Source organism: Amphiura filiformis, chromosome 15, assembly GCF_039555335.1.
Source record: "Amphiura filiformis chromosome 15, Afil_fr2py, whole genome shotgun sequence".
In the NCBI taxonomy this organism is placed as follows: domain Eukaryota; kingdom Metazoa; phylum Echinodermata; class Ophiuroidea; order Amphilepidida; family Amphiuridae; genus Amphiura; species Amphiura filiformis.
The window spans coordinates 18,762,664-18,776,661 of record NC_092642.1 but is presented as its reverse complement, the minus strand read 5'-3'; the positions used below and the strand labels follow the sequence as shown (position 1 = coordinate 18,776,661).

The following is a 13,998-nucleotide window of genomic DNA, read 5'->3' as shown; positions in this document are numbered from 1 at the left end:
TGATTGTTGTGGTATTATCAGAAACAGAGCATTGATTGATTTCTTAATTGATCACACAAGCTAAATGAGTTACATCGTTGGTTAAACTGAATCTTTGCAGGTTTGAGATATTGCTTTTAAATAAAACACATTCTTCAGAGCAGGGACTTTACTATAAGGAATTGACACCCTGCTGCACAGATTCTAAAATGCAGATATGGGCCTGCTATAGTATTGAAACCCGGATTGCAAACTCCTCAATTTGAATCTTTTCTGCATCTGTGTAGTTTTTAAAATACAAGCTGATTTTTGTACTGGCAGAGGGTTAGCAAATTGGCATCGCTGTAAGAAATTCAGAGGTTGTATGCAAGTTCCATAATAGAGACACTTGTATTAATAATTAGACAAACAAATTAAGATCAGGTGCAGTTTTGGTTTACAAAGATCCCTGGCAAAGATCTGCCTTTTCACTTTTAGGCTTCAAATTGCTGGTGTTAAAGAGATGAAGTACCTGACATAAAATCAATCCATGTATCAACTCATGGAATGAAAAAGGCTTGAATAGAATCAAAAAGAACCTTGCATTAAAGAATAATGTATGTTCCCTGATTGACAGTAACACAAATCTGTAATGTAATCATCCAGTCCAGACAGTAGAGTTTACTTTTTAGCTTCTTAATTTATGCTAATTTCACATATTTTCCTTTGATGACCTTCTTCACACTTCATAGAGAGTGTTCATGTCTTTGTGTATCAAATTGTTGAGGCATCAGGCTATATCATTAGGAGGAGACGCATATATTTAGCGTTAGCTTTGGATATTTAATTATTTACTTATTTTCAACCGGGTAAGCCAGGTAGAAAATAAAGAAAATAAATAAATGTCCAAAGCTAATGTTAAATACTAAAATACTGCACCTCTGCCTATGTTATATAGAGAATATAAAGTCTTTTAATTGTTATCACAAAGGTTAAGAGTTGCCCATTGCTTGTTGGGTGTGTCAGGCATATTTTTCTTTGTTCATTATCATCCTAACGTATAGCTAGAGTCCGAAGTTTTCCGTACCGAAAACGGAAGAAAATCACAGAATCAGAGGTACAACACGGAAAGTGACATTTTTGTATGATGTGACAAAAATTGTTAAAAAATTAGAGAAATAAATGTTAAAAACAATCATGAGTTGTGTATGTAAATTTTTATGATAAAAATACTGTTTAATAACACCGAAATAAAGGTATATTATCAATATATGAACCCCCTATATCTCTCCAAACATCGTAATAGTCGTGAGAATATTCCAATCGGAGCATATTGATCGCGATATTGAACACTTTATTGTGATATTAATATTGTTGTTTATACATTTTAAGCTTTATTCATGGCACGGATTTACAAATTTTACAACACGGATTACAACACGGAAAATGGATTTTAGAAAACAGTAAACTTCGGACTCTACGTATAGCACCCCTGTGGTATAGCACCTATAAACGTGTTCTATAAAAAAATCTTTTATTTTACTTTTCTAACATTAACAATAACACTGGGTGCAGTTCCACGTCTACGGCTTTGTTTCTGTAACTTTACACATCATACTAAAAAGGCTTGCACTTACCAGTCCTAACAAATATCAACCTGATCCAGTGGATTTTAATTTTCAAAAGTGAGCTGTACTGACATGCATTTAACCCTACTTAAAATATATCTAACAAAATAAACAGCTAATAAACAAACCCATTAATTTTTTCGCCTTTATGAATTCATTTTATTTTCTTTGAACTAACGTCTATGTGCAGGCATGTAAAACAATGCCATTATCTAATTAAACAATTATATTGCATCGTCTGTTATTATTATCCTTTACCATTAAGTCTAGTTTAGAGTTAGTCAACCAAGCCCATCTTCAATTATTTCTTTCCTCTTCATCAGTTAAGGTAAAATCAACCAATATCATGGCTTCATTTTGGTTGCATAGTCTAATTTGCTCGCTTCGTTAGAATACAATTACGATTATATAGCTTTTGTTTCATGATTACATGGCAGGGATATGACCAGACTGGTGATGAATTGTATTGTGTTTATCAGGCAATTAATTAGACTAAAACAATAATTATATAATATCAAAGATCACCATCCAGCGCGCACATATGCACAAGATGAGACTAGTCACGTGCGGGACGTGTGCATCTTGCATCACCAAGGTGTAATGTGAATCATGATTATGATATCATACTGAAAATTACTAGTAATTGTTGCATATTCGCAGAGATAAAAAAAACAATGATGGCTTTTGTTTTTGATAATTACACTTATGACACGTGTATGTGTATTAAGCTTGCGAGGTCGAGAGTTTACATTCATTCTAATATAAGTTTGTGCTGCAAAGAACAATAACTTTTCAGAGCATCTGGGCATGAATGTTGCCTGCAATTATGGTATTTGTGTAATTAATCAATCTAAAATATCTCCATATAGGTTGCTTGTTAATAATGCTACAACTATCAATGTGTATATTTAATAATGTAACTTTTTTTTTAAGTAACCAACCAGAACAGACCACTTAAAATGAAAGCCTGTAATATTATCTAATGCTTTAATTAGAATGATTACTTGTCGTTGACGTCAACAAAATTGTTGGTTTCCATGACGACATGCCAGCCAAGAAAGTTACAGACTTTTTTTCCTTGCTGATATTATGAGACATAAAAATTTTGAAGTTGGCCATGAACTTGATGAGGATGAGGATGAGGATGATTGTTGGCTTATTGATGGTGATGTTAACAATGATACTGATGCTGACATGAATTGGGTGTTGACTTGTTTTATTGTTTGTTGTTCATTCATCCATTCGTTCGTTCGTTCGATCGTTTGCTCCATGCACCTATGTAGAATCATTTCCTAAACTGTCCCAGCAAACAGCAGGTAAATACTCCATGATGAAATTAAAACGAGAATGGCAAAACACTTGCTTAAAATCCAAAGAAACAACACAAATATAGGCCTGTAAAATCTCAAATGAAACACATCAAGTATTTAAAAGGAATTAAAGCTTTCATTAGGCGAAATCTCACCTAGTACAAACACTCCTTGCCCATACCATACTATTTGCTTGCTTTTAGCACACTTGTCTTGTGAATTTTGTTTTCATAGTGAAAGTGGATAGATCTTCTCAAGAGTATCACCTAACACCTGAATATGACAAGAAGGGTTAGAAGCCATCAAATAAAATGTCAACGAGGTTCATTAGAATGATAAAAGGCAACCAATTTATTTGCAACATTCCTCCTTTCATAGGCATTTTGGGCTGTGAATCATGTGTAACCCCCTCCCCCAAAATGCCAGAACTTTGTGCACCTAAATATCAACTCCAATTCCCTTTGCACATGCCAGAATGCAGGATTTTTTTTTACATAGGGGGGGGTATATAACTTATTACCCCCCAAAAAAAAAAAAAAATTGCATGCAAAAAGTGGAATTCAGTCCACCCCACTAAACATTACCATTGGGGGCTATTTTGAACAATGGTCCTTTCTTTCTTCTTCTTTTTTTTTTTAGTTGCCTTCTTTACTGTGTTTACCCTAAAAAGTAGACTATTTTCAGAGGGACTTTTTGTAGTGGGTGGGGCAAATTTTCCTAGGAATTTACCCTCAAGGATATACAAATATAAATATAAAGTGCCTACTTTAATCATCTGTGTTGACATTGAATCTCAAACCAAAGCAAATAATTCTATGGTTGGTCATAACTCATGTTTAGCAAACTTGAGTTTTAACCTCCTAAGAAAAAAACCCTCAACTCCCCATATTAATAACTCTCAAATCCAAGCCACCCCTTAATCAAATAATGAAAATGAAAAGAGACACTTAATATTCTTACAATAAAAACTGCCAAGAACAAAGTGGCCAGATAAGGGTTTTGGTATAAAGTCTTTCTGCAAACTGAACCATGTGAATGACCGAATACCATTAACTCTTGAAATAATCTACTGAACCTCAAGTGAGAAATTGGTCCTCATTAAAATGCATTGTATGGTTCTTCAATACAACTATAAACTGGTGGTGGTACAACACCAATTTTAGTAGTTCAGTTCAGACATCTTAATTGGTGTCTAATTTGCCACAATATTCTTTAAATTTGGAGGTTTCAAACTAAATTTAACTGCCACCAATTAATGAAGCATAAAGTATAGTTCGTGAATGAAACATAATTAATGCAATTCTTCAAATTTGGTACTACAACCCTAGTATTATGAAAGCACATACTCCCGTAAAAAATTGCCAGTGAGGTGTTTCCGCATAACCTGTAGTGACTTTTTCTGACATGTCCGAGGTGTGGTAAGTCAATAAAAATAATGCAGGATAAAAAATCATTGCATGTTAAAATTTCATCCTAAAATAGTCATTTTAATCATATTCATGATCTCAAAATCATTCTTTTCAGGTTTTCTTTGACAACATAATAAGTAACTAGTCAAAATATTTAAACCTCCTATTGTAAGAAAAGGATATTTTTCCGTCACTGATAGGAGCACAATTTGTAATTTTTGAGCAAAAATTACTCCTAAATATTAGGTACATAGTACTGAAGCATGCATGGGAGACTCACCCAGTATGATCATAGACCATTTAAATGGTCTATGGTATGATCTAGGCATTATTTTTGCAGGTGTTGGATGTTAAGCATGAATGATTTGATAACATCACTTATGTCATTTGAACACATTTAAGCTGCTTTTCTTGCTTAATTTAATGTATTTAATTTGGGGTTCCAATCCACTTATTCAGTACTTGCCAAGTTGTGCCCCTAGTAGGGGGTCATGTAATATTAACAATGATGACACCACAGATGAGTAGATAGGTAAGTGGTTCAATGTAATACAGGTGTCAGTCTTACAAATTCAAGATGAAAGCCTATTATATGAACACAAACTTAGGCCTAAAAAATAAATTGTTTGATTGGCGTAATAACCCAACCGATCCTAAAATTAGGCCAGACCCTAGAGTTTTTTCTTGTTGTTGTTGTTGTTTTTGGAAAAAAATAAATAAGTAAATAAATAAAAAGTAAATTGAATTTTAAAAAAGGAACAAAAAAAGTTCCAAGGTCTTTATCCAATGCAATTTTAAGCTTTAAAAATCCTACCTACCCTAATTTTTGTATGCTATGCCAATCAAACAATTTTCTTTTTTAGGCCTTATGCATCCAATTACCAATTCCCAGGCCCAAAAAGTTGAAAACTGCAAAAGAATACATACCCTAATTTTGAAATTCCAGGTCAAAACCACAAAAGCTCTTTTTCATATTTATTATTATTTCAGAATGTTAGCATTTTTTGTTATGATTTATTATTATTAATAAGATAGTCAGTTCAAACTTAACTGATTTATAACATGAATGAAGGCAAATAATTGTGGTATATTCCCATTCACATATGCTTCATTGGAAAGTTTACTAGCAATATAGTTAGTAACCACCCACACCTATCCCATTATGAACAACAAAACAATGTTTTTTGGCCTAATAATGGTTTTTGTTGAAGATAAGAAGGATGTGCTGCAAACATGGGTAGCATTTTTGGCCTTTTGGTATATCAATTTTTTTTTGAAAATAGCTCAATTTTCCCTCACAATTTTTGAAATTTTGGGAAAATTTGTAAAAACTAAGACATTTGGGTCATATTCAGCCGAAACTTGTGACTTTTGGTACATCGATGGGTCCAAATTTCTTGTAAAATTGGTATATTGATGGGTCCACTTTCAAATTCTCAGCGGCACACCACTACCAAAGCTAAACTTGAGTAACCCCCTGGGCCCCAGGTTTCTAGTCAACATGTCAATGGCGAAATAGTGGGAGAAGTACTAATATGTGATTACCGGTAATATTGCATTGCAGAGATTCTAGAATAAATGCATTATTGCACTCCAATTTATCCAAGTCTCTCGTTGTTTGTTTCTACTTGTTTACAGATATAAAAAAAAAAAAAAACCCCACCAAATCATTAAAAAGCTATATATTTCTTTATGGTCAAATTAGCTCCTATTTGTTCCTAAAACAAACCGTTAAAAAGCTATTATATTTCGTATGGTCAAATTAGCTCCTAATGATTTTGTCCATAATTCACACAATACACAAAGATCTGTTGTTATTGTTGATCTGATTTTCAGTAATTGATTTCCGTCAACCATGACAAGAAGACCCATGCATCACTTTCAGACTCCACTGTGAGAAAAACACAGATGGATATTATTTATACTTATTAACCTCTCACAAAAGTCACTGACATGACACCAATTAAACAATTATAATAAAATCAACTTTCCATGAAAAATTAAACATTATTTATATTAACTTCTTCAATGTCCATTTACGTCCAATTTACACATGACTTAGTACGCATCTGAGGCATAACAATATATTTGGGACACAAAGAATCTGACCCCACCCACCTCATTTGGAAACAAAAGATAATTATGATACTGCAATGCAATATTACTTTTTTTTGTTTTAATAATACATGTTACAAGAATGGGATTGGTCTGAATTATTTCAAAATAATTGAGTTGTCTAAGCCAATTTTAATTATGACCAATTTGATGTGAGAATGAAATTTGATGTGAGAATGAAATTTATATGAAACAATGACAAATTATACAATTTTTTTTTAACTGTTGAGAACAATCAACGAACAACCAAATGAAAGAACGATAGGCCTATAGGGAGCAAAAAATATAAAGTTATAAATAACCTGAAAGAAAGAAAGAAAGAAAGAAAAAGAAAGAAAGAAAGAAAGAAAGAAAGAAAGAAAGAAAGAAAGAAAGAAAGAAAGAAAGAAAGAAAGAAAGAAAGAAAGAAAGAAAGAAAGAAAGAAAGAAAGAAAGAAAGGGAAAGGAAAGGACAGGACAGGACAGGAAAGGAAAGGAAAGGGAAGGGAAGGGAAGGGAAGAGAGAGAAGAGAAGAGAAGAGAAGAGAAGAGAAGAGAAGAGAAGAGAGAGAAGAGAAGAGAAGAGAAGAGAAGAGAAGAGAAGAGAAGAGAAGAGAAGAGAAGAGAAGAGAAGAGAAGAGAAGAGAAGAGAAGAGAAGAGAAGAGAAGAAGAAAAGAAAGCTAGGCCAACCTTACTGATATTCTTTGATAATAATTTAAAGAAATATCCCTACCGCTCTACAAAACACTGAAATCAATATTAAATTCCACATGACAGACTGACTACCGTAATTTATAACGGACAGACTTATTTTAGTAGAAACTACCTTACAAATATCTTTTGTTCTGATTACATTGTCTTCTCATCATATCTTTGTTAATAATAAACATCTGCTATATTTCTTCTATCTTGTCTATTGTATTCCATCAATTAAAGACTTGATACATTTCAATCCATCACGACAGCTGGAATCAATAATTAGAGCTTATCAATAAAGATGTTACAATTTTATTTAATTACACAGTTTAATAATCACACACTTCATCAGTGTGCAAAGTGGTGAATAGCTGATTGTCTTCCACTATTGATTTGTCAGTGATAGCAGTTGATATCATAAATAAAATTCAATATCTATAAATAGTGTGTTCATTGTGCTGATTACATGTACCAGCAGAAAATTTACAGGTCTTTGCAAAACATAATTATTTTGATATGCGCATATTTAGTATCAGGAAGGGGATCAAGCCTGCCCCCACCCACCACTGCCCACCTCAACCTTCTATCTTGCCTTTCTTTTTTATTATTCATCAGTGGTGTGGGGAGGGGGGCTGGGGGTCCGTGCCCTGACCAATTCAGCATCAATTCTGCACCCCTTCAAGTGGTGGAAGTCAAATTTTTCGCATAAACATTTGAGAGATCATTTTAAGACCGGTATTCAATTTCATTATAATCAAAATTCATTAGTGGTAGGCTCTCATTGTCCAAATTTTAGCACACTCCATGTGCAATTGTTTCAAAAATGGGGTGCCATTATGTATCCTTAGCCCTGGGTGGGTGCCACAACCCCTAGCTACACCACTGTTATTCATTCAAAAAATAAAAAGCTTTGAAGGAGGGGGCACCTCATCAATTTTTTTGTAGGCATGTTTCCACAGAATTTGGAGATGGTGGGTCTTTGGGAGCTGATGGTGCGGGCGCTGATGGTGTGCCAGTAAAAAAGGGTCTTTCAGGGATGTGAACGATCAAAATCAAGGAAAGGGACTTTCTTGGCCTGGTTGAAAATTGTCTGGCAAAAACTAAATGTGAGGAATGAGCAATTCAGGGGTCGTTTAGACCTGAAATGATCAATATCAAGGGTCATTCAGCACTCTGTTAAAAATTCAGGGGCTTTCGGAGCTGCGCAATCCAAAAACAAGGGTTTTCCGGGGGAACATTTGAATTAAGTGCCCCCATCACCTCTACAACTCAACTCCTAACTTTCAATTTATGGACATAATGCTTACCTCTCTTTTGCATGAAGGAAAATAAGTCATCTAGGAATTCCTTTCTGTGTGGATCATCAGATAACTCATACAGCTGAAAATAGAAAGAAAACACAGAACAGTTAACCTAGAGTCCCAAGTTTACCGTTTTCTAAAACCATTTTCCGTATTGTAATCCGTGTTGTAAAATTTGTAAAATCTGTGTCATGAATAAAGCTTAAAATGTATAAACAATGATATTAATATCACAATAAAATGTTCAATATCTCGATCAATATGCTCTGATTGGAATATTCTCACGGTAATAGGCTGACTATTAGGATGTTTGGAGGAATATAAGGGGCTAATCCGCTAATGCCTTGGTAAATATATACCTTTATTTCGGTATTATTAAACAGTATTTTTTCATAAAAATTGATATACACAACTCATGATTGTTTTTAACATATATATCTCTTATCTTTTAAAAATTTTGTCACATCATACAAAAATATCATTTTCTGTGTTGTACCTCCAATTCCACGATTTCCTTCCGTTTTCCGTAAAATGGAAAACTTCGGACTCTAAGTTAACCCTCTACACATGGGTGTCGACAACAATTTCCAATTTTGTCATGGCCATATTTGGAATCAGCATGAAAAAATGCATCAAAATGACTAAAACAAGCCCAGATCTTGATATTTTGAGAAAAACTATTACCCTACTAGGCAAGCACACAAAGCATTGACAGAATCAAGATTCAAAATGGAAATTTGCCAATTCCATGGCAATTTTGACAAACTCCATCTAAACCATATTATTTTGCATAAGTTCATTCTACAAATCATAAACTTGCTTGATTTATTGTTGTGAATTAGGGGTTCATTCATAGGATTGAGGGCATAATAATAAGGGTTTACAAGTTTAAATAACATTTCCATACCGTTTTCCTTCATAAATTGGAAGAAAATGAGTAGGCCTACTTGCAGGAAGCAGCTCGGCTCATGAGGTCAACGGCCGGGAGTCAACGCGTGATACGCGTCATCTTTTGCGCTCCGCGTGAGATGGGCGCAGTGACATGCGCGTGTAAGCAACACAAGCAAATCGTGGATCGTGTTAATTGGGTTCCAACGCTGCGTGATTTAGCTTGTTTATGCTCCTGCGTACTGGTCATAAACGGTATTTATGACCAGCAAAAATGGGCGCAAATCCAATCAGAAACGTCGTTATATCGTGAGTATGTATGAATGAGTTATTACCGTATGTACGTTTTACAAAAGTGTTGTTGTTTCAGCCCTATTTACAACATAACTAAAGAACCACAGGACCTACAAAAGTATATTTGTGATATTTGATTTTTTTTCTACACACTCGCTATGAAATGATCAATGCAATTTTTGCCAAAGCTCTCTACCATTCACACAATGCTGTGAATCACTAAATCACAATAGTTTAAAATACTTGCTAACCTTAAATTATGTTGGAGAAAAGATTTTTTTTAAAGTGTTGATGGGTTAATTTTTTGTTTTTATGTAATTACAGCCCCCCCCGTGAAATGGTGCATCCCTTAGACCCTTAGCGGATCTGTATCTGAAAACATAATAATTCCCAGTTTAAATCAATATTATTAAGTCAAGTTCACTAAATATATAAATGTTGGGATTTTTAAACAAATAAAGAAAAAGTTGCCAATGCCCAGTGGCTATGAGCCATACAATTGACTTGTCAGTCACACTTCTATGATTTCATACAGGAACGAGTTAATCAGGCATTGCACTGGTTTTCATATCACTTCCTTTGCCGATTTAACTTTGGATAATTAAAAAGACACAAATATAATCTGAAGATCAATTCAGTCTTGATTAAAAGTGGCAAACCTTGGTATTTTGGTTGGCACCTTAATAGGTCCTAGTCTGCTCCACAGCCTGTGAAATTATGGGTATATGGGTGCAGTCTACCATGGACATTGGGGAAATGCAGTTGGAAAAAAATTCCTGAAGCATAGTGAATGGGACTGCCTACATTTCTAAAATGAACTGGCAGTTGACATGTGTCTACAATGGTGTAGCACGAGTCATCATAGGGGGGCACCAACCATGATTGGGTTGGCATTGGGGCTAATGGGGGAGGCACAAGTGATTTTCGGCAATTTTCATGTGGGATTTTCTTAATTTTCAGATCGTTGTGCCCCTCTGTGCCCATATGACGCTACCCTCCTGTGTGTCTGGAATCATGTCACATGCAGGGTTGCAGGCCCATACCCAGAATTTAATGGGGGGGAGCTAAAAACTGGATCACTTATGAATTTGTCCTTCTAAAAGAATAATTTCAATGTTTTTCCTGAAACAACTTTTTGTGAATTTTTTCTTTAAAACAGTGCTGGTTTTTATTTTTTTTTACAGAAAAAAGTGGATCTTTTTCGGTTTGGCAAGGGGTGCATCAGCCAGGGGCAGGGGTAACTTGTTTAACAAGTGAATACAAATTCAACAGCGTGATTTGCTTACATTGGCAAAAAGTCATGATGAATTGAAACTTATTCAAATGACGACTTAGGTTGACTGAAGTTATCATTGGAAATATGACTGATGTAATTCACTACGACTTTACCTTGAGTTGACTTCCACTTCGACTTTTGTGAAGTTGATTCAAACTTATGACTTTTGCCCAATGTAAACGGGATTTTACATTTGCATCTTTAATTAGACACCTGGTGAGTCCTAGAATGTCTTAGAATTGTGTTTAGTTGGAAGGAAAATTAATTTCATTCTATTATTTTTTTTTCATAATCTTTTGAAAGACTCAAATCACTGATTCTCAGTGAACTTGAAAGTATTCCTTTCATATATTTTTCGGACCTTTGCAATAATTAGCAGACCAAAAAGGTATGGTACGATACCGACTATTTATAAGAGTTATATAAATGTGGATGGGTATAATCAATGCATGGCTATTTTGTCACAGGAAGAATAAAATTTCCCACAAAACAGTGCATTTCCACTCGGTGTTGTGGAAAAACGGAGAGGGATTTTATTAATTTAAATTGATTTTTTTTTTTTTTTAATTCCAATAACTGCTATACCCCATAATAAGTTCAAAAGAGACCAGTGGAATGCTAGACACATGCACAATACTATCAGGTATTTACAAAAATTCAAAATATGTTTTTACATGATTTAAATCGACGTGATTTAAATCAAACAACCCTGCCTATCATGAAGCATTTCTTGCAATGCATTATGGGGTTACAGTATTGCTGGAAAATGTTTCATCAACATGATACCAATTTGATACACATGATAGAATTAATATTATTAATGTGATCAACTCTATCTTTTGTTGCAATTATCCATGGGTCACGGTAACCAATTCATGATCTATGTAGGTACTTTCACATGTATACAAGTTTAAGGTTTGGCGTTTATTCAACTTTTTTTCATATACAAGTTGAAGGTTGGAGCGGTTTATTCAACTTTTTTAAAGGGACAGTCAGTGAATTGCAATACCAGAACACAGAAATAAATTCAGATTTTAGCAACCTGATAATGACTGATTTAAGCCAAACAGTTTGCAGCTTGATCTAAGGTAAAGGTTTTATAATGTCCCTATTAGAAGACAAAAGCTGTTATGCAAAAAAGTATGATAAAAGTATATATAGATGTACCCAGGAGGGGGGGGCAATCACTAAAATGGGTGATGGGGATGTGCAGCCACATTAACTCGCTTTTTCAACTCCCTCCCACCCAATGACCCTCTTTTTGTTTTACTGAACTCCCTCTCACGCAATGATCCCCTTTTTATTTTCTTGTCACCAAAAGACACCCCCCCTTTTCAAAACTTTTGAGAAATTTTCTGATAATCTTTCACTGAATGACCCTGTTTTTTTCATTATTTTTCTTCAAATTTTTCAATATTTTCACATTTTTCAACATTTTTGACAATTTTATATTAACTTTTATATTTAACCCAAAATTTTCACCGAATGACCCCCTTTTTTGGTAAGATTTTCCCCAGTCGCATGGAAAGAGGATTATGTCTCCCATAGGGGTTGTATGGATTTCAACTAGAATAGCCCAATGCTTGTTGAGCAATTTTGAAGAAAAAAAACCAATTTGTACAGAAAACTTCCAATCTGTCCCTTTAATTTTCTCTTCAACTTCTTACCTGTTTAAAATAATAACATTAAATACAACATTACGCTCCGACAAACAGGCGCCAGATATCTCAATAAACGGATGATGTAGCTTAAATATAAAATTGTGGGATAGGCTTTTACGACGGGAATTCATAGAAGTCAGAGCTACTCCTGACGAAAGCTTGACAGTTCTAAACTTGTCCGACGGCGAACCCGCTAAAAACCCACTAATAGCTTAAATATGTTGTGGTACAGGTTAACATTGAATACATCTATTTTATTTTTTATTTATTTTTTTTGTATTTTCATTTTTTGACTGGGCTTAAACTCCAGTTCCAGCAAAAATACAGGAATTAAAATAATATTATCAAGTTCTGCCAAATAAAAAATAGCTCAATCCTAATCATTCATTTAGTACTAAAACTGGAGATGAAAGAAAAAGTTCACTATTTCACTAATTTATTGTAAAAAGAGCCAAAAACAGGCATAGTTCCAGCATGTTTTCTGACAATGTCACGTCAGTAGACAGTATAGTTAATTTGCTGTATATTTTACACCGACACGGAGTAAACCGGCAAAATATACAAAGCCATGGTTTTCTTTTCTTCATTTTTGCTTCTATTGGATGGAAAATTAAAGGCTGGCTTTGGAGCAAATTAGCTAACAGAATACCAAAGAAAATTTTGAAAAATAAACCTATAACTTGTTGAGAATGGGATATAACTTTGCGATGTGTGTGTTCTGGCATGCATACATTTGTGTGAAAATTCTGCAACCTACTGGGATTTATTTGAACCTACTGTTATACAATAACTTTTGATTTCTACTCAGTTTTACGCTATTTTTATTGAATTGGTTTGAAATGAGAGAAGGGAACTTGCTTGATACACACTAACACAAATTGAAAAGTGCTATAAAAACAACAAAAATCTGCCACTTGTTGCCCGCTTCTTGCACCAATGAGCAATCCAAACATTTCCGACAGTTGTCCTAACTTTATTGGATCGCTTGACTTTTGTAAGTTTTTTCCCTGTACATCTTGCAATATATTAGAGTGGCGCTGACCAATGCATAAGTTTGTCAAATTATTGAAAAGTTTTTCAAAGGTTGTATTTTGTAAAATGGTTTTTGAGTTACAACCCGAATTCAAAATTGTTTTTTTAATGTTGAAACCCACATCACATCAAAAATCCTGGAACTAGTTCCAACCAGGATCTGTGATCACATTGCAAATTTATACACATTTTTTTTGGTCAAAAAAGGTCCAAATTTTGAAAATAAATAAATAAGTCCCCTTCCCACCAGTCCACCGAGCAGTCTACATTTTCAAAATCACCCCCCTAAATAAATCCTAGTAATGGGCCTGGTGATTAGAGGTTATCCACTTCACTCATGTGTGACTTCTAACAAAAGGCGCCGATTCCCGTAGTATTCCTTATTCAAAACAAATCAATTCATGACCTCGGAGTTACCTGCATGACTCTTGGCGGGCTATTTTGAAACAG

The 13,998-nt window shown here is 34.3% G+C and overlaps 1 protein-coding gene across 1 annotated transcript in view; it reads right to left on the bottom strand.

Moving 5' to 3' along the window:
- The window catches only part of LOC140171355 (protein dead ringer homolog), a 74,833-nt gene that overhangs the window by 36,044 nt on the left and 24,791 nt on the right, over positions 1 to 13,998 (bottom strand). The window contains exon 3 of the mRNA XM_072194597.1: positions 8,404 to 8,476. Coding sequence (XP_072050698.1) covers positions 8,404 to 8,476 — 73 coding nt within the window. The remainder of the gene's footprint in view (positions 1 to 8,403; positions 8,477 to 13,998) is intronic.